General features: G+C 46.7%; 1 protein-coding gene across 1 annotated transcript in view; it reads left to right on the top strand.

The window, feature by feature from the left end:
• Positions 1-26,316, top strand: part of CBL (Cbl proto-oncogene) — a 964,911-nt gene that overhangs the window by 638,895 nt on the left and 299,700 nt on the right. The window contains exons 10-11 of the mRNA XM_069614372.1: positions 4,834-4,965; positions 7,868-8,251. Of these exons, the coding sequence (XP_069470473.1) occupies positions 4,834-4,965; positions 7,868-8,251 (516 nt within the window). The remainder of the gene's footprint in view (positions 1-4,833; positions 4,966-7,867; positions 8,252-26,316) is intronic.

Here is a 26,316-nt window from a genome sequence, read left to right as displayed (position 1 = left end):
TGCCCAGTGAATTCCTGCTGCGGTGCTGAACTCCTTTTTTCACCTTGACAGAGAAGCTCCGAAAGGGATAACTTCTTCCCTCTGGTTTGTGGGACCAACTAACCCCGAGGCAAACTCCAGTGGACCATCTTCCCCGACTGGCTGTACTACTTTGCTGCTGCAGGAACCGAGTGCCAGCGGACGAGAAATCCATAGTTTAGTGCAACGTCTATGATCCAGCCAGAAGCTCCACGAGTCTTCCCCAGGACCCTCCAGAAGCAGGACGACCGTAGCTCGAGCCGCCTCACCGGAGTGCAGGACTCAAGGAGTGAAGGAAGCCCAACCGGCATCCAAGATCCACTGTGGTGCTGTTTACCAAGTGCTGAAACCATGAAGTGCCGCTGATCCGAAAAGAGCCCTTAGCTGCTGCCAATCTCTGAATTGCTGCCACAGGAGTCCCCAGACTTGTCCCTACGATTGAAGCCCAGGAACCCAGGATCTGCATCACTGCAACCAGACAGACTCTAACATTTTGCAGGACTTTATCAAAGAAGTGCTTCAGCTCAATAGACCATCCTCCAATTGACGTTGGCTGTCCTGACTCCCTGCGGACTCTAGTTCATTTAACTTTGGTATTTACTGTCCTTCTTGGGTGATAGCTTGTTTTTTATCTATTATTGCTGGGAAAGGTTTTTATATAGACTTCATTGGAAGACTTAAATGCTCACATGCTCTGAGAACCCATTTAACCTTTTTTCCTTCCTCTAAACTTTCCTTTCTACAAAACTCAGAATCTACCAAGTGTACTAGTGATACATAAATGCCATTACTGTCTTAGTTAGTGAAGTCATATCAGGGTATAGGAAGCGTGTAAGAAGCATTTCTAAAGAGTATCTACTAGCTTTGTGTTGATTCTGGAAAAGTATATTTGATTGTTACATACATTGCCCTTTTTAAAGAATGCTTATTTAAAAACTGCTGTTAAATAATTATTTAGAACTACAAACCTTGAGTGGAAGTGTTACTTGGCTACTTGTGTTGGTGGATTTCATTGCTACAGCTTTGCAGCTCATATTTACCCCTCTTGAGATAAGCCTGGCTGCTCAGTCACACCACCAACTTGTGTAGTACTGGCCTCTACCAAAAGGTGGGTTACCTAATACCAAGGGGACAAGTGTGGTGTAGTCTCTCACAGGGTTACTATACCAATTCTTGCCTAAGAAAGGTTTATCTAGATGTCATTGGAAGATTTAGTTGTCCTCGCATATACTGAGAACGTGTCTAACCTTTTTCCTTCCCTAAGCTTTCCTTTCTGCAAACTCAGAATCTGCAAAGTATAACTAGTGTGATATATACATGCCATTACTGTCCTTGTGATTGAAGTCACCTGGGGGTGTAGGAATAGTGTATGAAGCAAATCCAAAGATTATCCACTAACTTATTTTGATTCTGAAAAGTGATTTTAAAGTATATTTACATTGTTACAATGAATTGCCTTTTTAAAGAATGCTTATTTAAAAATGTATGTCAATTAAATAACTATTTATAACTGAAACCTTCAGTGTAAGTTCTGCTTGGTTACTTGTATTTACGGATTTCATTTGTACAGCTCACATTTACCCATCTTGAGATGGGCCTGGCTGCTCAGTTACACTACCAAGTTTTTGTAGTACAGACCTATACCAAAAGGTGGGTTACCTAATACCAAGCAGATAATTGTTGTGTAGTCTCACCCTGTGACTGCATCAATTCTGACCTAACACCTTGTTAGGGAAAATGACTGCAGGATACATTTGGGGCACCTTAGTCTTTGGGACTTGAGGACTCTTATGTACATGTATGTGTTAAATCCCCAGTGAGACTCTGGATGGAGTTTCACTGGCAAAGAGGTCAAGGGACTAGGTGGGAAAAGAAACTGGTGTTAGGCAAGATTGTATACAGTACCCTGTGGGAGGCTGCACCAGCCTTGTTCTCTTGGCAGTAGTTAACCCAACCTTTGGTATAAGCATGTACTACACAGGTTGGTAGGGACTGTGCAGTCAGGACGATCTCAAGAGCGGTCAATGTGAGCTGTATGGTTGTAACAGCGTTTTGCAATGAAAAGTATAGAAATAACACACTTAAGGTTTCTTGATTAAACAATTATTTATTAGTCAGTTTGAATAAGCCTTCTTTAGAAGGGAGCAAATATGTAACACTTAAATATACTTCAAAAATACTGTTTCACTAAATCGGTATATACCAATTCGGGATCGCACACAAACTTCCAAGACCCTGAGGTTACTTCAAGAACTAGGACACTGTGGACATTGACATCACTGGTACATTTAGAGCAATACTGAGGTTGGTGGCAAAAGGAAAAGGTTACGGAAGGAAACAATGGTTAACAAGTTTCTCCAACAGGTGAACACTTTTGAACCCCCAATGCAATGTAGATGAACCCTTTCACGGCTATACAAGTAAAGAGTATGACTTTTTGGAGGGACAGATCAAAACACAGTCAGAGGTTATAAGTCTTCAGGGAGCTAGGACAGCCAATGTCATTTGAGCAAAGCGTAGGGGAGCTGAGGCGCTTCTTGAAGGTAAGTAAAAAGATTGCACAATGTTTTAGAGTTTTGTAGAAAAAGAAATCACTGTTTGGTCACAAGCTGGGAGACCTGTGATGGGCAAAGCTGCAAGCAACTCTGCAAAAGGCAACAAATGCAGGTCTCAATTGAGAGCAAGCAAGTTACACAACAAGAGGTAAGTACCCCTTAGTTCACATTACCTTAGGTCTGAAGACATTGATTCCAGCTGTATTCTGTTCCTGCTGTAGTATGGCAGATCCTGTTGTTCCTGGGCCTGAGTCATGGGGACAAGAGGGAGGACGTCTGGGGACTCCTGCACTACGAATTGAAGGTCGCCGGCAGCAATGGGCAAAGTTCAGATCAGCGGCACTTTGCGGTTTCAGCTTCTTGTGAATAGCACTACTGCGGTTCTTGGATACCTTGCAGGCTTTCCTTGCTTCTGGGGCCCAGCACTCCGTTGAGGATGCCCAGGCTTAGTTAGTCCTGCTTCGAGTGAGTCAGGAGGATCTTCCTGGAGCTCGGGTCTGACTTTAAAACGATGCACTCGCTTCTTGCAGCAGCAAATGGAAGTACAACCAGCAACAAGAGGATTTCCAGAGGAGTTTGTCTCAGGGTCGATTGGTCCCACCAACCCAACGACAAAAGTCATCCTTTGCAGGGCATCTCTGGTTGAGACAAATTCGGAGCTTCAGCACTGCAGCAGGGCTTCACTGGGCAAACCAACGGTCCAGGGGTTGCAGCAAGTTCTTCAGATTCCTACATCCAGTGGTCGACTCTGCCTTCCTTGCAAAAGACAAAGCTTTTTATGCAAGTCTCTCCCATTCATTCGCATCCTCGCTGTCATTCTCACAGCAGGCTGGCTGTCTTCCAAGGACAGCCAGGTGGCAAGTCACCTTTGGGTGCATTTCTGTAACCAAGGAGATTAAGCAGAGGGAGTTTTGGGAACCTCCCTCGCTTCCTGCCGTGCCAGACACGCTGGAGCCAGAGGCGGACTTTGCCAGTAAACCCCCCGCCAAAGACCAAACAAACAAAGGGACCACATCTGGTTTCAAGCGCAGAGTAAATCTCAAGAAGGACCTTTCCAACAAGAAATAGCGAAAAAAGACGACCAGTGCCATTTTGACAAATTGGGCACCCATGGGTGCTATACTGCAGGCCGCAATTGCAGCCCACAGTAAAAACACACAATGGTAGGAAAAAGTAAACCACTGCCACCAGCCATTAATTGTAGAAAGGGTAACATAAAAATGTTACATGAGAAAGTAGACAAAGGAAATACTAAGTAACCCCTCCAGCACTCTATGTAAGATAGTGTGTGCTGGGTCTACAAAGTTATAAAAGGTAAGTCAAGTCAATTTCACTTTACCGCTCCTGGAAACAGTAATTTAACCAAGAGAAGGTATTTTGACCTTTGGGAAATTTGAAAGACTTACCTGTGCCACTGCACTGAAGGTACTGTGTGTCACAGTAATAAAAGATGCCTATGGAGTGTGTCAGACTCCAAAACCAAAAGAAACTGTGTTCAAATCAACGGAAAAATACATGAGAGAGTTTGAAAAAGGTCTCACTTTCTCCAGAATAAAAATGGAAAGTCCTTAAATCCAGAAAAAAGAGCTGGGGGTCTCGAAGGTAGAAGGGAATTGGCACAGTCCTGAGAATTCTCCCTAACACGTTCTCTCGTGCCCTGAACACAGGGCTTAGGGTGTCTCAACACGGGTTTACCCAAATTGACTGAAACAAATGCTTGTTTGGTACATTTGACCAAATTCGGCCAGTAACATTAAAACAAAGCCCAAAATACACAACATGAGGAGCAGGGGGTGTCCCCCGCTCCACATGTTCAGTTTTATGGGTCTTGGTGGTAGCAGGGGTGTCCCCGCTTCCTTGACATGGGAAGTGGGGCACCCAAAAAAAGAGCAAAAAAAGAAAAAGGGACCCTGCGGTGTCTGATCAGTCCCTCCAATGCAGGTCGGAACTGACATTGCAGGGGTATGGGAGAAGCGGTGGCAGCCAGCGACAAGGTAAGTTTGGGGTCGGAGGGGGGGGGCGTGAATATTTTTGGTTGTTAAACCAGTTATGGGTTGTTTTACCAAAGTGGAGTTGCAGCGAAATCGACTAAAGTTGATTCTGCCGCGATTCTTTGTACTTCCGTAAAACAACCCAAATCCTCTTAACACTCTATTAGTATGTTTTGTTGTGCTTTGTCTGTACGGTTCTACCCACTTTTAGAGGAAGTGCAATGTTTGCCTTTTGTGAGAATGTATTAATCTGTAATCTTGTTTCAAAGGTCGAGCGTCCTGCTTCCCCAGTCTCCATGGCACCGCAAGCGTCTCTTCCTCCTGTTCCTCCTCGGCTGGATCTACTGCATCATCGAGGACCTAACCCTCCAGGAGCCTCCAGCCCAGGAACAACCTCAAAGGTAAGGTTTTCTCTGAAACGCGACAGATTACACACAGGGAGGACTATGGTTGGTTACAGAAAAATCTTTACATGTTTAACCAAGCATGCCATTATTAATTTATACTCTTAATCTTCTCCATTAAATGAGGTACACCATATGTTTGCTGAAACACTTGCTGTCCATTATGACTATAAAGCTTTGATGGATTGTGGGAAATGTATGTTCAGCAGTGTGCTAAGGTAACTGATCTGAGAGCCTTAAGCCTTCGTGCATTCATGCCATATCCTTTTAGGTGGATTTGTGGCAACTTTTCTTAGCTGTGTGGTTGTACCTGTATTTTTAAGGTATGCTGCAGCATAACGGTAGATATTGCTGCTGTTACTCAACAGTTGATCCCTATAGAAAATGAAACTCTACAAAATGAGTGTGCACGCATTTCATCTTGTTTAAAACATCACAATGAAATGCAGCACACAGCAAATCTACTTTGGGTGCATTCTTGTTTAAACTATTATCCAAATCTACATGTAGAAAATTTCACCATTGGCTCTGCCACCTTTGCCAGATGTCCTCGGTAGGGGGAAATCCTGTTTGGCACAAGGATTCGTACTCTCATGTAAACATTTGATTAGGCCACAAAGGTGGTAGCCGCATGCTCGGCTGCATCCCAATTATGGACTGTTGCCTCAGGAGATTAGTCACTCTGAAGAAGGGGCTCATAAGCACAGTGTAAAATGTGTGAATATCAAACCAAGCCTTTTGCTGTAACCATGATATGGTAAAATGCATGCAACTCAAGACTTTTTAGTTTGCCATCCATAATGTGTCTGCATTTGGAAGCTTTTCAGTGTTCTTTTATGCACATTTGTATTTTTGTTACGCTATTATGTCAGTGTGCCACCTTTCCTTCGCTCGTACCCAGATGATAGAGGACTGTTGTGTTCTAAGTGGGTTTCATTTTAGCACATTTTTAGTCCGTTTTCCTCTACATCCTTTCGATGGGTTTATGAAAGCAATGCATTTTTTGTGTACCTTTCAGGAGGGTATTTCTACAAGCTGTGTGATCCTTTTACATTTCTCAAACAGCTGGATATTTGTATACAGGGGGAACAATGCTCTTTTTATCACAAAAGAATGTACAATAGATACGAAATCAGAATTGCCTGAAAGCAGTGAGTCTCCAAGAATGGGATGAATTAGTAACATTCTGACCAGGTTTTGGAGGGGAGTAAATGGAACAGTCACCGGGGACAAATCCTGGGTGGACATACATAGATTAGAGGCAGAACAAGTGAGGGACAGAGGCAGGCTAGACGTGAGGGCAAATGTAAGCTTGAAGGCAGATTAGGTGGGGTTAGAGGGTAAGTCTGAAGTGAGGATGTAGGCTTTATTTGGTTTTGAACAAATCTGTGACTATTTCTGGTATGTCACAGGGAGAGAATTCAATGCAAGTGGAGCAAGAACAGAAAGAGCGGAAACATAGGGCATAAGAGTTGCTACACGGGTAGTTGAGGCAGAGCAGAGATTACAGATTACAAGAAGGCTTGTACAGTTGGATAGATGAGGATAAATATGGTGGCTCCTTACCGTGGACAGATTAGTGAGCAAGAAGACCTTGAAATTTGACCCTGCTTTGCCTCGTCAGCCATCCAGCCTGGTGGCTGTATGAGGAATACGATGTGAAGGGAGGGAGTTCAGAGTCCTGGGGGTGAAATTAATGATGTTGTCGAGAGGACAAAAAACAGTGTGGGAGGCCCAAGGCGGTATGCAGTGATAAAATCGCGGCAAAAAGGCTGTGGTTTAACCTGGTAAAGGTGAACCCCGTTATACCATTTAAGTGGAGCGGGGGTTACAGGGTGTACCCCGTTCCCTTTAAATGGAATAATGGGGTCCAGGGTTTGCGGGGCTGTCCCCTGCATCCTTTACATGGATTGCAGCAGCAAAACCACAGCATTTTTGCTGCAATATTTTGTAAACACAGCAATTTTTGCTGCAATTTTAACACATTGAACCCCCAAGAGGGTGCTGGCACAGAGGTCCAGTTTAGAGAACACGGGTTGTTTAGAGATGCTTGACTGTGTGGAAACAAAGGAGGTGCCTGATGTTCCTAATATTTAGGAGGTTGAGGTGAGCTGCCATTGCAGGTGTGGATATGAAAGTAGAGAAGTGAGAAGGGTCATAGATGACGCTGAGGTTTCTAGCTGTTGAAGAGTAGGGGAGAATGTCAGATGGCAACTGGATAGGCAAGGGAAGAGATGAGTGTTTGGCACAGAAGAAGAGCACCTGTTTTATTATTTTTATTTATTTTTTTATTTATTTTAAAAGAGTTTAACATCCGAGACTGCAAAGTCATCCAATATTTAATGGCAGGGAGACGGTTTGAAATTTTAATTGAGATCAGAGGGAAGAGTTCAGGAAAAGAGCAGATTTTAGTGTCGGCTGCAAGAGTTGGTATGAGAACCCAAAGGCAGAGATTAGTACCCCAAGAAAAGAGGCATCAAGTATAAAGATGAAGGCCAAAGACAGAGCCTTGTGTAACACCAGCAGTTAGAGGAGGTAGTTGAGAGGTTTTTGGTGCCCTAAAGACAGAGAATTGGCAAGGCGTTAAATAGGTTTCAATCCAGGCAAGGGCTTTATCACGAATCCCAAGAAGGGAGTATTAAGGAGATCAGCGATCAACTGTGCCAAAGGCAGCAGATAGGCAAGGAGAATTAGGATAGAGGCTAGGTCTTTAAATAACCTTCATGCCATGAGATATGGGCTATTGCTTGCCTTACTTTCAGTAGGCAGAAAGTAGCAAGACCATGTCCGACAAAAGCTCATCTGATCTAATGCAGTAATATGTCTGTCACTTAACCTCCACCCAGAAGTTTCTTTTGAGCTGCTGCAGCACTCATCTGCTCTTGTTTTTGCATTTTAGGCATCTGCATGCTCTGGTGCTGTGCACAAGGATAAGCCGCTGCCGATGCCACCCATTCTTAGAGACCTTCCACCTCCTCCCCCTCCTGACAGACCGCACTGCATAGGAGCAGAGAGTCGACCACAGAGACGCCCGCTACCTTGTACCCCTGGCGACCTCCCCACCAGGGACAAACTTCCTCCAGTACCTTCAAACCGACAGGGAGATTCATGGCAACAGAGGCCTATTCCTAAGGCCCCAGCAGGAGGTCTGTCTACAAACGAGCCATGGGCTAACAGAGAATTAACAAATAGACACTCTCTCCCCTTCACCCTCCCCTCCCAAATGGACTCTCGCCTGGATGGTCACCGGCATGGAAGTACACTCAGCCTGGACAACTCTTCGGTGAGTAGGCTACCAACCACAAAACACATGCTGGCATGGGCTCCAAAGTTGTTAATGTAGGTGCTATGTTGCTGTGTGTTTTTAGGCCTCTGGAATGAGCCCAAGGTTAATTACGCTGCGTCAGGTTATTTTGAATGCGTGAGACGAGTCATCATTGGATTCTCCTAGATCCTATGTTTAAGGGTCAGGAAGATCAATCCTACGTTGCAGGGCTTCCCTTTATAGGATATGCCTGAAAGTCCCAGGGCGAGTCTGACAAAAAGCAGTCCGGGTAGTACTTGCGAGGGGAGCAGGGATTTAAGAGACAGGTTGACCTGCAACAATATATGTTGAGGGATTGTCCACAAGGTGTTTGTTTGACTGTTTAGATTTGCATGCTGTGCATATTCTGCCAACTAGTGGCAAGTCTAAAGAATCCATTTATTTTGGCGAGGGCATTATTTTGCACAAACTATTGCAAATGTTAAAATCCTCATTCAGGAGCTTGCAGAAAGAGACAAGGTGGAAACTCCCCCCTCCCATGAGAGACTAAGCATACCTCCCCCTAAAATCTATGGGGTTTAGGTAGTCCCAAAGGAGCTGTCCTCTGTCATTGAGGAGTAATAAGGGGCTATATAACTGGATGAGTGTGACACACTCGGGTCTATAACAGAGAATCCCAACTAGAAACTGCCTCCAGTATCTAAATTGCCGACTGAAGACTAGTGCACATATGGAGCATTCCTCAAAGGAGGTGCCGGCTCTCAGATGCAGCGAGACCCATAGGAGAGGCAATATACTTAGTGGGGGGGAAACCCTCTTGCACAATACATCCCTCTCATGCAATCAGTTACAGGTAATTTCAAGACCTCCATGGAGACACCGGCATCATGTATGGCAGTAAATGTGGGCACTGAGGAAGTATACATTCTCCCCTAGTAATTCACCACATTTGAATTTCGCTTCTGCTGGGCTCTAGTTTCCACCTGGGATGATCTTAAAGACAGACTTTGAAGGCTGCACAGCCCTAGATCTACTCAACCTCTCTGCAGCCTTCGACACCATTGACCACCCCACCGTCAAGGACAGACTCAATTCTCTCTGCATCAGGGACGCAGCTCTGAATTGGATGTCCTGCTTCCTCTTCCAACAGATCCCAAATAATGCACATGTCTCCCTTCTTCTCAACTCCCCAACCAGTTGCACACAGAGTGCCACAGGGTCCTTCTCTCTGACCTCTACTTTTTAACCTCTACCTGAGCTCACTCCTCGCACTAATTCAATCCTGCTGCCTTTCTTGCTATAACTTAGCAGATGACACTGAAATGGTCTTCAAACTCCCAAACTGCCCCATCTCTGCCTCCCCCGTTCTCACATCATATCTCTCAGAAATCGAACACTGTATGACTGCCAACACCTCCTTCTCAACTCAGGAAAAACCAAGATCCTGCTCTACGGGAAGATCACCCTCTTCCCCCAACCTACCCAGTGACATATCTAGGCCCCACCCCCCACCTCCAACACAGTAAAAGAAAAATGGCTGCATTATGGACATGGATCTGACCACATCACATCAAATCCGTGACAAAAAGCTGCTACTCCACATGCACATTCTCCGCCTCCTCTTTCCCTACCTGACCTTTCCACACAGCCGCTGCAAATGTTTCTGTCATCCTTTCACGCTTAGACTATGCAAACACCCTATACCTGGGGCCCCCGCATTACAAATAAGAAATCTCCAAAGGGTGCAGAACACTGCTGGGGAGGCTCCTCCTTGCCCTAGAGAACACAACACTCACCTTCTGTGTCTTTGACTGGCTGCTGATCAGGTGATGATCCACCTTCATAGAAAAGTGCATCATCCACCGAGCTCTCCGCAGCACACAAGCAGAATATCTGCAACATAAATGTACACTCTACAGGCATATCGGAAACCTCAGTTCTGATGTTTGTTAATCTGCTTAGAATCACATGCTGTGCATAGTCTGACATCCAGTGGTCACTGCGGAGTATTGCATTTTGTTTTTCGTAGTCGAAAAGGGGACGTCGACAAGGCGTGTCTGTAACACTATCCCTATAGTTACGTGCAGTGTACCCACAACCCCTCACGCGTCGATGTCCCTCAGATTGTTTTTTCCGCCCAGTTATTGGTCGCCTTTATGCAGAGCTCCTCGAGAGACATTGTGAAATCATTTCCTCAACCCTTGGTCGTTTATTATTATTAACTATAACACATAGATCCCTCCCTCGACGTAGCTGCCAAGATGTTCTCCGCCGAGCAAAATCTTCGACGGAGGGACGAGCGGAGGAGATCCTTCGGCGCTGCCGAACACGTGGCCGGGCCTCGCCGGCCTAACACAGTAGGGAGAGTGGGGTTGTTGGTCATTTCTCTGTTAACACTCTGAGAATACGTTTCTCTTTCCCCTCCCTCTCTTTCGAGGTCATAATCACATTTCATGCCCTCAGCTATGGAGAGGACGCCCTTTAGGTTTTGCCCGCGTTGCAAGGGCAAGTTTACCTGGAAGGACAAGCACAAACGGTGTAACCGTTGCTTGCCCCTCGATCACAAAGAGGACGGCTGTGTGGCCTGTAACTTACTTAAACCCAAAACTTTAAAGGACCGCAGGGTCGAAAGGTGGGCAGCCTATGCGATGTCTAGGTCTGACTCCTCGCCAGCTGCCGCCGAATGTGACGAGGACAGTGATTGCACGGCCTCCGCAATGGAGGTTGTAGACCTCTCGAAGGAGCGCTCCCGCTCCTCGTCTGTCCCTGGCCCCGACAAGCCCGGCTCACGCCCCGCTTATGGGGATGAACACCCCGGCGACAAGGACGAACACATAAGCACATACCCCACGGCACGCATTTGTCGAAGACGAAGGCAGCCATAGCGTCAACGGAGGCGTCAGGCCCACCGGCGTCTTCCGCCGACCGTAAGGGTCGCAAGCCCTGCCCGCCACCGCTTCCGCGACTGGGCTTTCTGTAAATAAGGGCGCTAACCCCAAATCCTCAGGCGACGCGCCTCGCAAGAGTGCGTACGTTGCCAGTAAAGACTCGGCACCGCCTAGCGCGACGGCGAGCGATCCCTCGACGGAGAAGCTGATCGCCGAAAGCCTTGCGCGTATAGCTTCTAAAGACGGCCAGAGACGGACGACAGGTGACGCGTCGAACCGCTCACAAGGCCAAAGAAACGCTGAGGACGCCGGAGGGTAGGCTGGGACAGCTCCCACCGTCGACAGAAGACCCTAGCCAGCAAGATGGTTTCTCAGAAGGCGAAGGGACTCTATCTTCGACGCTATGGGACAGAACTAAGCAACTACAGGGAGAAGGAACTCCCTTTTCACTCCCAGACCGCTCTGGCCTACCTTACTGGACTGCAGAGAGGTTCCAGTCATGTATGGACAAGCTAGACAGGTTCATGGCCATCCCAGAAAATAGGACACCCAAGAGGCCAAGGGAGGTACTCCAGGAGGGGCCATGGGCTAAATACCCAAAGCTCTTTAACCCCCTACAGGAAGACATGAACTCTTACGACCTCACTGAAGAGGACTCTCACTTCCAGGAAGAGGATGAGTTTGTGAATAATGAAGACCAACAAGAGGGAGAAGGTTTTCCTGATGACACTAACATAGGTGAGGAGGGCTACGAGGAGGACCCAGGTGAAGGTGGCTTACAGCCCTGGCAGTCGCCATCAGGCTCTACAGACCCCGACATTATAGACATTTCTTCTCCTCAGACCACGCCAGTCAGGAACCCATCTCCAGTAGACGATCAGCCCACCTTCAATGCGCTACTGAAGAAGGCAGCAGCGCATTTTGAAGTTGAAACTGGGGAGGTCACCCCAGATAGTGATTTCGTCGAAAGGATTATTAAAGAAAAACCTCCCACTAGTCAAACTATTCCTATCCTCTCCTCGATTAAGAGACGACTCACCCCATCGCTGTCCACCCCCGCGCTGGTAAGAGGGGTCAATCCAAGAATTGAGAAATTGTTCTCACCCTCTCAGTCAGACCCATTATATATTGGGGGTCACTCAGTCCCGGACTCCTTAGTGGCGACTAACACAAGGAAGAGGGCTGTGGTTCTACTGTCAACCAGCGAGGCACCCCCAGATAAAGAAGGGAAAAAGCTTTATGCCTTGGGCAAATGATATTCCGCCACGGCAGCGTTGTCAATTAGGATTGCCAATAATAATACATTGTTGGCAAGCTACGCTGATGCTCAATGGGGAAAGCTTAAGCAGGACATCGAAGAAGCCCCTGAACCTCTAAGAACTCGCCTTTTGGCTACAGTTACAGAAGGAGCTATTGTCAACCAGAGCATCATTAAGAACACTCTTGATGCGGCAGAAACTGCTGGCTGTTCTTTGGTGCAGGGACTTCTGCTGAAGCGTCCCGTCTGGCTTCGCAATTCCGGTTTCAAGGCAGAAACGCAGGCGTCACTCATTAATAAGCCAATAGAAGAGTCAAATCTCTTTGGAAGGACAGTAGACGATGCACTGGAAAATGCAAAGAAAGAATTCGACACCATAAAGACCTTAGACCAAATCTCAAAGCCTCCAAACCGGTGGGGATTTGGGAACAAGCGTTTTTGTCGTGGCCAACGCCAACAGCAGCACCAGCATTACACTGCGGGCAACTGGCCCTCTAATAAGGGTACCAGTAACCAGTATAACCAAAGAGGACAACGCCGTGGCAAGGGCAGAGGCCGGGGATCCAGCCCCAGAGGCACCCCGGCAAGTAACACCAAATGACCCGAAGGTTCGGGTCCCCTCCCATGCGTCTCCGTTTGGGGGCCGGATAACATCGGTCCTTTAAGCATGGGAGGGAATAACATCAGACCGGTGGGTATTGTCAACCGTAGCCACGGATACTGTATAGAGTTCAATCGGTCCCCCACCTACAGACCTCCAAGGGGACGACGCCTGTCACCAGAACACCTAGTCATCCTCCTGCAAGAAGTAGAACAGCTGCTACAGAAAGGAGCAATAGAGGTCGTGCCCCTATCTCAGGTAATGGAAGGTATTTATTCAGTGTACTTCCTTGTACCCAAAAAGGACCTAACCATGCGCCCTGTACTAGATCTGCGCCCAGCGAACAAATTAGTAAAACCATAAAAATTTCGTATGGTCACATTACTGGAGGTAATTCCCCTGTTATCTCAGGGGGACTACATGACAACACTAGACATGAAAGATGCATACTTTCATATTTTGATGTTGCCAGCGCACAGAAAATACCTCAGGTTCATGATAGTGGGCAAACTCTACCAGTTCAGAGTGCTACCCTTCGGCATCGCGTCTGCACCGAGGGTATTCATGAAGGTACTGGCAGCGGCCCACCTGCGCAGGTTGTCCATACAGGTATACCCTTACCTCGATGACTGGCTCATAACAGGGGAGTCCTACGAGACATGCTTCTCAAACACCCAGAAGACAGTAGACCTTTTGTTCCAACTGGGCTTCTCCATCAACAAGAAGAAGTCCAGCTTAGACCCCAGCCAAATCAAACAATTCCAAGGGGGCTCGAATTTGAACAAAGGACGGCCTTGTCTTCCCCTCCAATGAGAGGGTCCAAAATATGCTGTTTCAGATCCCTCAACATGTGGCCGGTCGAGAGGTGACTGTACGCAAAGCAATGCGCTTACTAGGAATGATGGCGTCATGTATTTATTTGGTACCTCACGCGCGCCTGCGCATGCGCCCAATGCAAGAGTGGCTCAACAGCCAGTGGTGTCAGGCCAGCGGACAATGGGACGATTTAGTGGTGGTCTCGCAGGCCTTGGTTCTCTCGCTACGGTGGTGGTTGAAGGAAAACCTGGTAATAGGGAAACCATTCGCCACCCCTGCAGTGGAAGCCATTCTAACCACAGACTCATCCCTCACAGGATGGGGGGCTCATCTATCCCATCAGACTGCTCACAGAGTCTGGACTCCGAGCGTAGCTTCCAAGCACATAAACTTATTAGAGCTACTTGCGGTGTTCAAGGCACTAAAAGCCTTCCAGACACACCTACAAGGGAAGACAGTGATGGTCCTCACCGACAGCACCACAGCCATGTACTACCTCAACAAGCAAGGGGGCACCCACTCTCCAGGACTGTCCAAGCTGTCCCAGAACATCTGGAAGTGGGCTCTGACACATGTTCCTATTGTCACAACATGTACCAGGGGAACTCAATCTGCTAGCAGACGAACTCAGCAGAGACTTCCCTCTGCCCTCAGAGTACGAATGGCGGTTACACGAAGACATCGTCTTCGACGTCTTCAACCAATGGGGCTCCCCAGAAATAGACCTGTTCGCAACTCTGGAGGACTCACAATGCCTACATTATGCCTCCAGATACCCGCAGAACCGCTCCAAGGGGAACGGTCTCTGGATACCATGGTCAGGGAAATTTGTTTACGCTTTTCCCCCGAATCCTCTGCTGAACAAGATAGTGCACAAGATGCACCAGGAACCAGTCACCATGATATTGATAACCCCGATGTGGGCCCGCCAGCCATGGTTTGCGCACCTGATGGAGATGTCCCTGTCCCCACCAGTGAAACTGCCCTGCCCGTACAACTTGCTGTCACAAGACAAGGGGAAGACACTACACCCATGCCCACAGAACATGAACTTAGCAGCCTGGCTCCTGAGGTCATAGAATTTGGCCATTTACAACTCCCTCAGAGATGCATGGACATTCTCAAAGAAGCTAGAAAACCCAATACTCGCCACTGCTATTCTAGCAAGTGGAAGAGATTTGTCACCTGGTGTAGAAGTAAGAGCATCAACCCAGTCCACTGCTCTCCCACACAAATTGTCCTTTACCTGACCCATTTACTGGACTCAGGTCTAGTGTTTAATTCTATTAAAGTCCATCTAGCGGCACTTTCTGCATACACCACCTCTCAACTTAAGGTGTCATGGTGGAAAGTCCCAGTTATCAAAGCCTTCATGGAGGGGGTAAAAAGAATACACCCTCCGATAGCAAACCCAGCACCCGGCTGGGACCTTAATGTGGTATTTATCAGGCTCACGGGCTCACCCTTTGAACCCATGCACAAGGCAACTGTTAAGGACCTCACCCGTAAGACTGCTTTCCTAATAGCTATCACCTCTATTAGCAGAGTAAGTGAACTACAGGCTCTTTCTATTCTAGACCCCTTCGTAACAGTTCACAAAGATAAGGTGGTTCTACACACACAACCAAGGTTTGCACCGAAATTCATATCGAAATTCCATGTCAACCAGTCAATAGAACTACCAACGTTCTTTCAAAACCCTTCCAATTTGGGAGAAAAGAGCCTGCATACACTAGATGTGCGCAGAGCTGTCATGTTTTATATGGAAAGAACTAGGCTATGTTTTATATGGAAAGAACTAGGCCACTGAGAAAGACTAATCAATTCTTTGTCTCGGTGGCAGCAGGAAGAGAAGGGGATGCAGTCTCAAAGTCCACTATATCTGGATGGATTGTTCAATGCATCACGCTCTGTTACACTCTTGCTAAGAGAGAACTACCCTTCAAGCCAAGAGCACACTACTCGAGGCACTGGGGCATCCATAGCATTTATTGCAAACGTTCCCCTTGAGTCCATTTGCAAAGCGGCAACCTGGAGTTCTGTTCACACCTTTACAAAACACTACTGTCTAGATGCTCACTCTAGATCTGATTCCCAGGTGGGACAAGCAGTAATGAGACATCTTTTCTCTACTGTTCCTTCTCACAACCCACCTCCAACTCCGGGTACAGCTCTCTAGTCTATGCACAGCATGTGATTCTAAGCAGATTAACAAACATCAGAAGACAATGCATTACTTACCGTAAAAGCATTTCTGATGGTTATATCTGCTTAGATTCACATGCGCCCACCCTTCCTCCCCGCTCGGATGGAAGGAACATAGACATCTTTCTACATCTCTCTCTCTTTTCTGTACTCACTCACGTATAGAAGGCTCCCTCAGGGCAGAAAAAATACAAACAGAGGGACCTCGACGCGTGTGGGGTTGTGGGTACACTGCACGTCACTATAGGGATAGTGTTAGAGACACGCCTTGTCGACGTCCCCTTTTTGACAACGAAAAACAAAATGCAATACTCCGCAGTGACCACTGGATGTCGGACTATGCACAGCATGTGAATCTAAGCAGATACAACCATCAGAAATGCTTTTACGGTAAGTAATGCATTGTCGTCAGGCGCAGCACTCTGACATTCCAGGGGCATAATCAATCCAAATAGGGGGCTCCTCTTTCTCAGATCAAGCACCCACCATCTGAAATTAGATCCCATTCATTCATCTGCCGCAGAGGTTCACCTCGCCTTCAGGAAGGCTTTCAAAACCTGGCTTTTCCCTTCAGCATCCTCGTAGGCTTGGTCCATCGGCTGGGAAAACTACTCGCACCTGAGTCGACAAGAGGGACATAGCCCCCACGGAATGCATCTTAGTCCGGCCTTATGATGAGCTCTGCTAGAACACATCTAACTAGCTGTCAGCCTTGCCTCGTTGGAAAGTGAAGCACTCCATCACAATGGAACGTAGATGTATCCCGCCCGGGCACGTCCCACCCACCTGCATACATCAGCAATAAGCACTGCTCGACTTAATCCACCCAAACACACATCACCACTTCCAATAGAATGCAGCGCAGTCCCACCGAAAAATGTATTCCATCTGTTCACATAATCAGTAATCCTACTTCCCAGGCAATCTGTCACTTCACCCATCCTCTTTAATATCTATTGGCTGCTATTAGGGACTGTTGGGACAGTTTTTCTGAAGTCCAACTAAGGGCATAGTAAAACCATTCAACTGAGGCATTACAAGAATCACTCTTAGTATAAGGCTGTACCACCTGAGTTCATGGTAGCGTAAACCGAGTAGCCAGGCTTATTTTAGGAGGGAGCGAGGGCTGTCGAATCAGTACAGATGAATTTATAATGCAAATGGTACAAAGAAATACTGAAAACCTATGTATTGTAAAAATAAATGGTTTATTTAAATACAGGTAGGCCCAGATAAATCTAGGGGTAAATAAGTACTATCACACATTATATGTTATCACAATTATAAAAACACAACACTATGCTTGAAGGTTCACAGACCAAAGCATAAACCTTATTTGGAACACCTGACAGTAGTTCTAAGGAAGTCAAACCTTTCCATACACATTCAGTATAGGTCACACCTATTCTTGGGGAGTAAAAGCCAATGGTTACTTTCACAATTACATTCAGTAATGCAAGAGCAGTAGACCCTACCAGTTGTACAGTGACTCTCACAAATCACATAATCAGTCAACTGGACAATCTACCTTTTGTGAATAGTGGAACACTTACTCCAGGCACAGTAAAAACCTAGAACTACTTTTGTGATTAGTTATTCTAGGTGAGTAAAACCTAGGGATGTAATATTCAAATACACGTGCTTTTGAGATCAGTATAACACAGATGTAGGTAACAAGTAACTTGTGTAACTTATTTTTGGATTGCACACAGCTAACTCAAGGTAAGTAATCCCCATATAGTTTTTTAACCTCACAATGAAATCCAGGTTAGATCTTTCCCAGCTATACAAGTACCTCATGTATGACTTGTGAGGGACAGTTCGAACCAAAGAGACTCTGTGAGTCTGTCTACAACAGCACAGGGAAAGCAAAACCCAACGTTACACTTTAATGAATGACTCAATTATTCTAGGTAGGTGAAACCTAATGCAGACTTGTTCTGGACAGGCTAGCAGCAAGTCAGGGGAAGCAAGACCCGGTTGGCGGACACTCATACAATTATCCCAACAGGAATAATCTGGTGAAACCAACACATTACTTTTGGGAAGAGGCACAACCTAATCACACGTGAGTAATATACCTTCACATCTACTTTCTATTAGAATGGCAAAACGGTTTCGAAGGAAAGAAAGATGTTAACCATACTTTTTAAGAATAGTGCATCACGCATTCACGGTGAGTAAGAACCTTTGTAACTGTTCACTCTTAGAGTAACAGTTTACAACCAACGATTTTACAAGTAACTTACTTTTAAACACTTATTTTCTAGGCAAAAGGCCCCATCCCTTAACATTATTTCCCTTATTCTTGGAGCATGGGTGTTCTCTGTGGCAGAAGAGGGGGTCACTAGGATCTAGTGACCAACAGACAGTGTCAGAATAGGCTCTTAAGTAGCAAAAGTCAGAGTTCCTTAGGAAGACTGTTCAAACAGGGGAGTACTTTACTTTTAGGGTTAGAAGAGGGTCCAGGGGCTTTGCAGAAGACACCCTTGCAGGATTCTAGCAGTGGGACCGGGTGCACTGGATCAGAGGCCTCCCCATCACAGAAAACAACCCACAGCTACACAGAAATCCTAACAGACTTAAGGTTAGTTGTTAGGGAGAATGTTCAGTTTAGTGCTAAATTCCTCCCACCTTAGAGACCCCCTGCTCTTTTGTTGAACTTTGGGATTTTGTACTTTTAATTCTGTGTTTTGTGTTTCTTTTGACTTTGGAGTCTAACAAACTTCAGAGGCATCATCTTTACAAGACACACAGCACCTTCATTGCTTTGGCAGAGGGAAGTCTTACATTTCCCAAAGGTTTAAATGCCTTCTCTTGGTGAAACTACTGTTTCCAAGAGCAGTGAAGTGAAATTGACTTTACTTTTTGTAATTTTCTAGACCCAGCACACACTATTTTACCATAGGGTGCTGGAGGGTTGTTAGTATCCCCTTTGTCTAGTTTCTCATGTAACATTTGTGTTACCCTTTCTACACTTAATGGCTGGTGGCAGTGGTTTTCTTTTTCCTACCATTGTGTTTTTACAGCGGCTGGAATTGCAGCTGCAGTAAAGCACCCATGAGTGCCCATTTTGTCAAAATGGCCCCAGTCGTCTTGTTTTGCCATTTGTTGTTGGAAAGGTCCTTCTTGAGATTTACTGTGTGTGCCAAACCAGGTTTGGCCCCTTGTTCGTTTTCTTTGGTGGGATTCACTGGTGAAGCCCGCCTCTGGCTGCAGCGTGACTGGCAGGGCAGGAAGTGAGGGAGGTGCCAGAAACTACCTGTGCTTAATCCCCTTGGTTACAGGAATGCACCCAAAGGTGATTGGCTGGTTGGCTGTCCTTGGCGGACAGCCACCCTGCTGTGTGATTGACAGCTAGGCTGTGAATGAATGGGAGAAACCTGCATAAAAGGTGAGGCTTGTGGCTTGGAAGGCAGTCAACCACTGGCCGAAGGAATCTGAACTAGAACTTGGAAGAGACGCTTGCTGCAACTCCTTGACCATTGGTTTGCCCGGTGAAGTCCTGCTGCATTGCTGAAGCTCCAAATTCGCCTCGACAAGAGAAGCCCTGCAACAGATGACTTCTTTGCTTGGGTTGGTGGGACCAATCAACCCCAAAGCAAACTCGTCTGGACATCCTCGCAGAGCTGGCTGTACTTCCATTGCTGCTTCAGGAACTGATTGCCAGGGAGAACAACACCAGAATCGAGGGTCTCGTTTTTAAGTCAGACCCGAGCTACAGGAAGGTCCTCCGGACTCTGATGAAGCAGGACTGACTAAGCCTGAGCCTCCTTAACAGAGTGCTGGACCCCAGATGCGAGGAAAGTCCATCAAGGTATCCAAGAACCGCGGTGGTGCTATTTGCGAGAGCCGTAAGAAGCTGAAACCGCGAAGTGCCGGTGATCTGAAGTTTGCCCATTGCTGCCACTGACCTTCAATTCATAGTGCAGGAGTCCCGAGACGTCGTCCCTCTTGTCCCCATGACTGATGCCCAGGGACAACAGGATCTGCAGACCTACACAGGAACAGAAGCCAGCTGGAGCCACTTTCTTCAAACCAAAGGTACTGTTTGTTTGTTTGTTTGTTTATTTATTTATAATGCGCTCCAGACCCATAGGTTACCGGGCGCAACAGCAAGTATATGCGAGGCTTACAATGTTACAAATCTACATGAATAAGATTACAATATTACGTATTACAATATTACAGGACTATACATTACCGGTTGCAGTATTTACATGAATGTGCAATAGCAATATACAGAGTTAGCAGTTATAAACATAGGGTTACACATATCTGAGTACATTGAGTAGGGCAACACTTGTGAAGGTTCATTACAGGTGTCTAGTCATTGTTAGCGTTGATGTGTTTGATGAGGTTCCTTCTGAAGTGTGGGAAGGGTTGGTCTGCTCTAAGGTTGTAAAACGAAGGGGACTTAGTTTTTGTTGTGTAGCCTTGCTAGCTCTCAGTTGAGACTTGTCCTGGTTGCCTTTGCAGAGTTGCATACAGTTTTACCCATCACAAGCCTCCCTGCTTGTGGCCCTACAGCGATTTCATTTTATACAAAGACTTCTAAAAACATTGTGCAAGACATTTTACCTACCTGCAAGAAGGGCTTCAGCTCACCTAGATTTTTGCTCAATTAACATTGGCTGTCCTGGCTCCCTGAAAGACTCTACTTACCTCTGACTTTGTGCTTTAACTATCCTTCAGGAAAGGGTTAATTTACTTTGCACTGAAGGGTTCAAAAAGTACTTACTTACCTGCTTATGAATATTTAACCATTTTATTATTTCCCCAGTCTTTTCCTTTTGACACTAACCTCAGTATTGCTCTAAATGTGCTAGTGATATTTATTTATTTATTCGTATTTTTAAAGCGCACAATCAGCCCAGGGGCATTGTGGCGCTGTTACATAAAGAACATTGGTCTGGTTACAAAGGAAGGCATAAATGGTTACAAGGCAATTTGTTTAGCAAAAGCATATTTGGTAACATGGCATTAAGTACTTAGATCATAATGGAACAGTAGCGGGTCAAGAGGGAGAGGGCAGTGATAGGGCTATGTGAATAGTGTGGTTTTGAGGTATTTTGCAAAACGAGTACAGAGAAGGTTCAGCTCTGAGAGAGTTGGGGAGGGCGGTCCAAAGCTTAGGTGCAATGTGTGGGAAGCTAATGCCAGCAGCTTTGGCTCTTCTTATAGTAGGAACTGGGAGTTGGTTGGCATGGTGGCTTCTTTTGGTACGTAGGGAAGAATTCTTGGTTATGGTTTCTGATGAGTAGGGAGGTGCCGTGTGATTGATGCATTTGTCTGTGCGGGTGAGTATTTTGTTATCGATTCTTTCCTTCACTGGGAGCCAATGTGCATTTCTTCGGGCCTGTGATATATGGTCAAATTTGGGAATGTGCAGTGCAGCGCTGAGCGCATTATTTTGCACTATTTGGAGCCTGTTTAGGTTTTTGGTAGATGTGCCTGCTGAGAGGGCTTTGCAGTAGTCCAGTCTGGCCCCTATGGTGGCTCTGGCGATGGAGAGGCAGTTGGGTGTGTTAAGGAATGGTATTCAGGCATAGATTAGTTTGGTGGGCAGTGCGGATGTGGAGGAGATGTCGCTAACTTGTCTTGTCATAGAGTGTGGCGTCTAGGTAGACTCCTAAAGTCTTCACGGCAGAAGAGACAGGTATGTTAGTGCTGTCAATGGTCATGTGAGAATAATCTTGGCTGAGCTTGGTTAGAGTTTCGCTAGGGGCTAAGATGGTGATGATCTCGGTTTTGTCGCCGTTAAGGCAAAGACCATTGATCGCCATCCAATTTTGGATAGTGGTGTAAATGTTGAGTAGAGTTTTTGTATCTTGGTCATAGACTGCGGTAAGGGGGAGGAGTACTTGTGTGTCGTCGGCATAGTTTGTGTAAGCTATGCTGAGAGAGTCCAGTAAGTCAAAGAGGGGTTTGGTGAAAAGGTTATAGAGGGGAGGTGCGGTGCATGACCATTGTGCGACTCCACAGCTGATGGTGGCAGGTGGAGCGTTGGCCTGGTCAGAGTACACTTTCATGGCCCTGCCTTCTAGAAATGTGATCCATGTGGTTGCTTTGTGGGAGAAGTGAGCTGCATTGAAAAGGTGAGAGGTGAGGATGCCATGGTCCAGGAGGTCAAATGCTGCTGACAGGTCGAGCAGTAGAGCAGGTTTGCCTGTGTCCATTATTTTGGTGATTTGATTCTTTAAATCTCGGGGGGCAGTTTCCGTCGCATGGCCTTTACGGAATCCTGATTGTCTTTTGCCTAAAATAGCATAGGTTTCCAGGTAATGTTGCATTTGGTTATGGGCGGCTTTATCTAAGATTTTGAGGAGGAAGGGGACGGTGGTGATGGGGTGATAATTATTGGGGGAGGTTGGGTCAATGGAGTTTTTTGTTTATTTTTGTTTTTCTTTTTAGGAGTGGGCAAACCCAGGCTTCTTTTAGGCATTGTGGTATGGTTCCAGAGGAGAATGAGGCATTGATGAATGCTGTGAGGATAGGGGTGAGTGCTTCTGAGCATTCTTTGATGATGGTGGGTGGGCAGATATCCCCTTTGCAGGTAGATGGTTTGATGTTTTTGAGGAGGTCGGAGACTTCTAGCTCAGTGACTTCTTTGAAAGCAAAGAGGGGTATTTGCGGGTGAGGATTGTGAGTGGAGGGGGAGGGAGGACTGTAGTTTGTATTGAGGGCTTTACATTGGGAGGCTATTTTATCTTGGAGCGTTTTACCTTTAAGTAGGGCAGTCTGGATGCCTGTGCACCATGCTTCATCCTTGATGATTTCATCAGGACTGGAAGCGGGAGCGGTGAGTTTTTTGAATATGGAGAATATTTCTTTTGTTTTAGAGTTGGCTTTGGTAATTCTTTGGTTGTAGGATTCAGATTTGGCTTGGAATATGGTGTTTTTGTAGGTCCGTGAGATTTCTTTGAATTAATTGAGAGAGGATTGGTTGGGTGTTAATTGCCACCTGGAGAGCGCTTTTTGTTTCTTGATGCGCATGGTAGATGGCTCTTCTGTGAACCAGGAGTTAGTGCATGGATTTTTTTTTTATCTTCTAGAGGGACAAGTGTCTCAATGGCTTGGGTGAGGACATTGTTATAAGTATTAGCGAGCGAGGTGTGGTCTTGGTTAAATGGGTGTTTGAGTTCAGGGATATCGAGAAGAGGAGCGAGGTTGGTAGCAGTGAGTTTTTTTTAGAGCTTCTTACTTTAGCGGGGGGGCATGAGTAAGGCTTTTGTGGGTAGGTGTGGTGGGAATGGCAAATTGAATGTAGTGGTGGTCCGTCCATGGAAGGGCTGTGATGCAGGTGATGGCAGATGAACAGTTGTGATCTGCAATCCAGCCAATGGTTCGAACTTTGCAGTGAGTTAGTGGTGATTTTGTGTTCAAGCCCTAAGTGTGAGAGGTTCTTTAGCTAGGTTAGCAGCAGCCTAAGACAAGGTTAAGGTCACCGAGTATGAAGGTTTTGGTAGAGCTTTTGAGGTTATTACCTATGATTTGGAGGAGTTGCTTCTGTTATTCAGGGGGTGATCCTGGTGGTCTGTAAGTGATTATGAGGTTTATAGTGCAGTTCGGGGAGATAGCTAGTTTGGCAGTGAGAAGGTCAGCGTTGTTGTCCCACTGTTGGTTGCACATTCTAAGGAGCCAGGTTTCGGATATGGCTAGTATATCTAGTTTGTGGGAGGTGATGAGATCATTGATCTCGATGGCATGGGCAGGGATGGAGCGAGCATTGAGTGCGCATTTTAGGTCAAGGTTGGCTGGTGATGGAGTAGGAGTGCTGATGATGGGGGACGGAGAGGAGGTATATGAGTGGAAGAGGTTGGGGTGTGATCGGTGCGGAGTGGTAGGGTGTGTGTGTGTGTGTGTGTGTGTGTGTGAGAGCATGGTGTGTGAGTGCCAGAGCAGAGCCTGAGGTTTCTATGGTGAGTGGATGGAGGAGTGTTGCAGTGAAAGGAGAGAGGCTTGGTGCGCGTTCTTAGTCTACAGAACTTAAGGTGGTGACCAGGCGGGTCAGTGGCGCAGAGATTGAATGTGGCTTGTGGTATTGTGGATGGTGCAGAGTGCATGATGTCTGGTAGTGGTGTGGGGTCTGGGTGGGCAGGCAGCAAGCTGCAGTTGGCCCAGAGGGAGAGAGTAATGAGGACGGTGGAGTAGGGGGAGAAGAGATGGGTAGGTTCTGTGTAGTGGGTCCCAGAGGGATGCATTTGTGCAACAGGTAAGGTGGGGTGCTTGTGCAGAAATAATTAAGCAAGATGGATAGAATAGTGTTCAGTGCGCTAGTTCAGTTGGACTCATTGGGCTAAGAGGCTGGCAATGGTAGGAGCCATCGATGGCCTAGGACCTGGGGCTGGCGCCGGTGGACACAATCAACAATGGTTGCTAGGGCTAACAGTGGTAGATGCAATCCTTGGCAGCTAGGGCTGGCACTGGTGAAAATAGTCGATGAGTACTGTAGCCGAGTGGAGGCATGCAGCTGTTCAGATGGTTTCTTATGGGAGAGGGAGCAATGGCGGGAGACGCCTGCGCCGGTCGGTTAGTGCGAAGTGGCTTTAGAGAACTTGCTGCCAGCTATATGGAGCTATGCGGGGACAATAGAGACAGGCTCCAGGAGTGTTGTATGGATAGATTTTGGTCTCACCTATGACACAAGCTGTGTCTGTGTGCAACCGGGCAGCATGGCAGCTCCTAGCGCCTGTAGCCTTCTGTCAGCTCAGTCAGTGCAAGGCCTTCTTTCCTGGCCGGCTAATAGCCTGCCGGCTATTGGTTAGCTGAAATGTAGCACTTCATGCCCAATCCGGGCAAAGGGGAAGCCAGGCAGAGGGAGAGGAGAACATCATGCAGTTGCCTATACATGGGAGGCGGCAATCTTGTAGAGAGATTGCCTCGTGTGTATCCCAATAGATGCGGCGGTGGATGGGATCCGAAATCAGCAAATGGTGCGCTTTGCAGAATATGTAGCAGCAGAATTGTGGGTGCTGCTGAATCCACGGCGGATTCTGTGATTCATGCACGGACGGCGAAGCTTCAAGGCAGCATTGTTAATGCCTGAGCTTACCTCCGTAGTTCTGTTGAATCCGGGCTGGGTGTGCTACTCATGCAGCACACGGCAGCGGCCCTAGCGAGCTCCTGCTCACAAAGGTGGGGGCAACAAAAATATATCAATGTCCACAGTGTCCTAGTTATTTAAGTCACCTCAGGGTGTAGTTTCTGTGTGCCATCCCATGCGGGTATCTACTGATTTATTGAAATTGAGTGTGTATTTTTGAAGTATTTCATTGTTACATATTATGTTCCCTTCTAAAGAAGGCTTATTCAATTGACTGTTAAATTAATACATGCTTGTTTAATCAAGAAACCTTGAGTGTAAGTGTTTATTTGGATACTTGTCACTGTGAATTTGTTTGATAACTCTACAGCTCACATTGTGACCCCTCTTGAGATAAGCCTGGCGGCTCAGTCATTCTACCAACCTGTGTAGTGTATGCTTATAACAAAGTGTCTTAACTATTTCCAAGAGGACAAAGATGGTGCTGTCTCCCCCAGGGTACTGCATACTATATTGCCTAACATAAGTACATACCCAAGCCAACACAGTACCTCAGCATTGAAGAATATTTTGCAGCAGGAGGACTTCAGGATCTGCAGCCAAATACCCAGTCAGTGGATTCCTTTTCGTGTTGACTGAAAACAAGACCTCAGAAGTAACCTTTGCAGCAGGGATCAATGAAGAAGGCTCTAGGCAAGGTTTTTCTCAAGGCTGAATGTGGTTCTGCAGATTTGGCGCCTTATCAAGGAGCACCGAAGACAGAAAATCGTGGTTGAATTCTCGACGTTACAAAGGTCCAGCACTCTGAGGGGACTTTTCGGACTCGATTTGTGTCTCTGGAGATGCACCAGGATGCCCACGAAGTTTCAGCAAGATTCGTAATTCGGAAGACTGTGCACCTCACATTGGCTCGAGGCACCAGGCTATTGCAGCCCTGCATGGTCGCAACCATGGGCGTAATTTTAGGCGGGGACAGGGGTGTTTGTACCCCCAACTTTCATAGCACACTATGTTGTCCCCATTCATTTGAATGGGGCACCTTTTCTTCAGATGGCATGTCCCCCCCCCAACATTTTCGGCAAAGTTACTCCATTGGTCGCAACAACGTGTGGTATGGCTCAAATGCAGGTCTTGAGTCTAGTGGATCTCAACAGGCTCTGGATCATGGTCGTTGTTTTTGGAGTCCCCAATCGATTGGAAGGAAGGGCTACAGCAGGCGCTGGTTACACAGCAAGCTCTCCAGTCGCTAGAAATCATTTGTGCCGCTTT

Source organism: Ambystoma mexicanum, chromosome 9 (genome assembly GCF_040938575.1).
Source record: "Ambystoma mexicanum isolate Mex_15411 chromosome 9, UKY_AmexF1_1, whole genome shotgun sequence".
NCBI lineage: Eukaryota > Metazoa > Chordata > Amphibia > Caudata > Ambystomatidae > Ambystoma > Ambystoma mexicanum.
The sequence above is the reverse complement of the archived record's forward strand: the minus strand, read 5'-3'. Positions and strand labels throughout refer to the sequence as shown.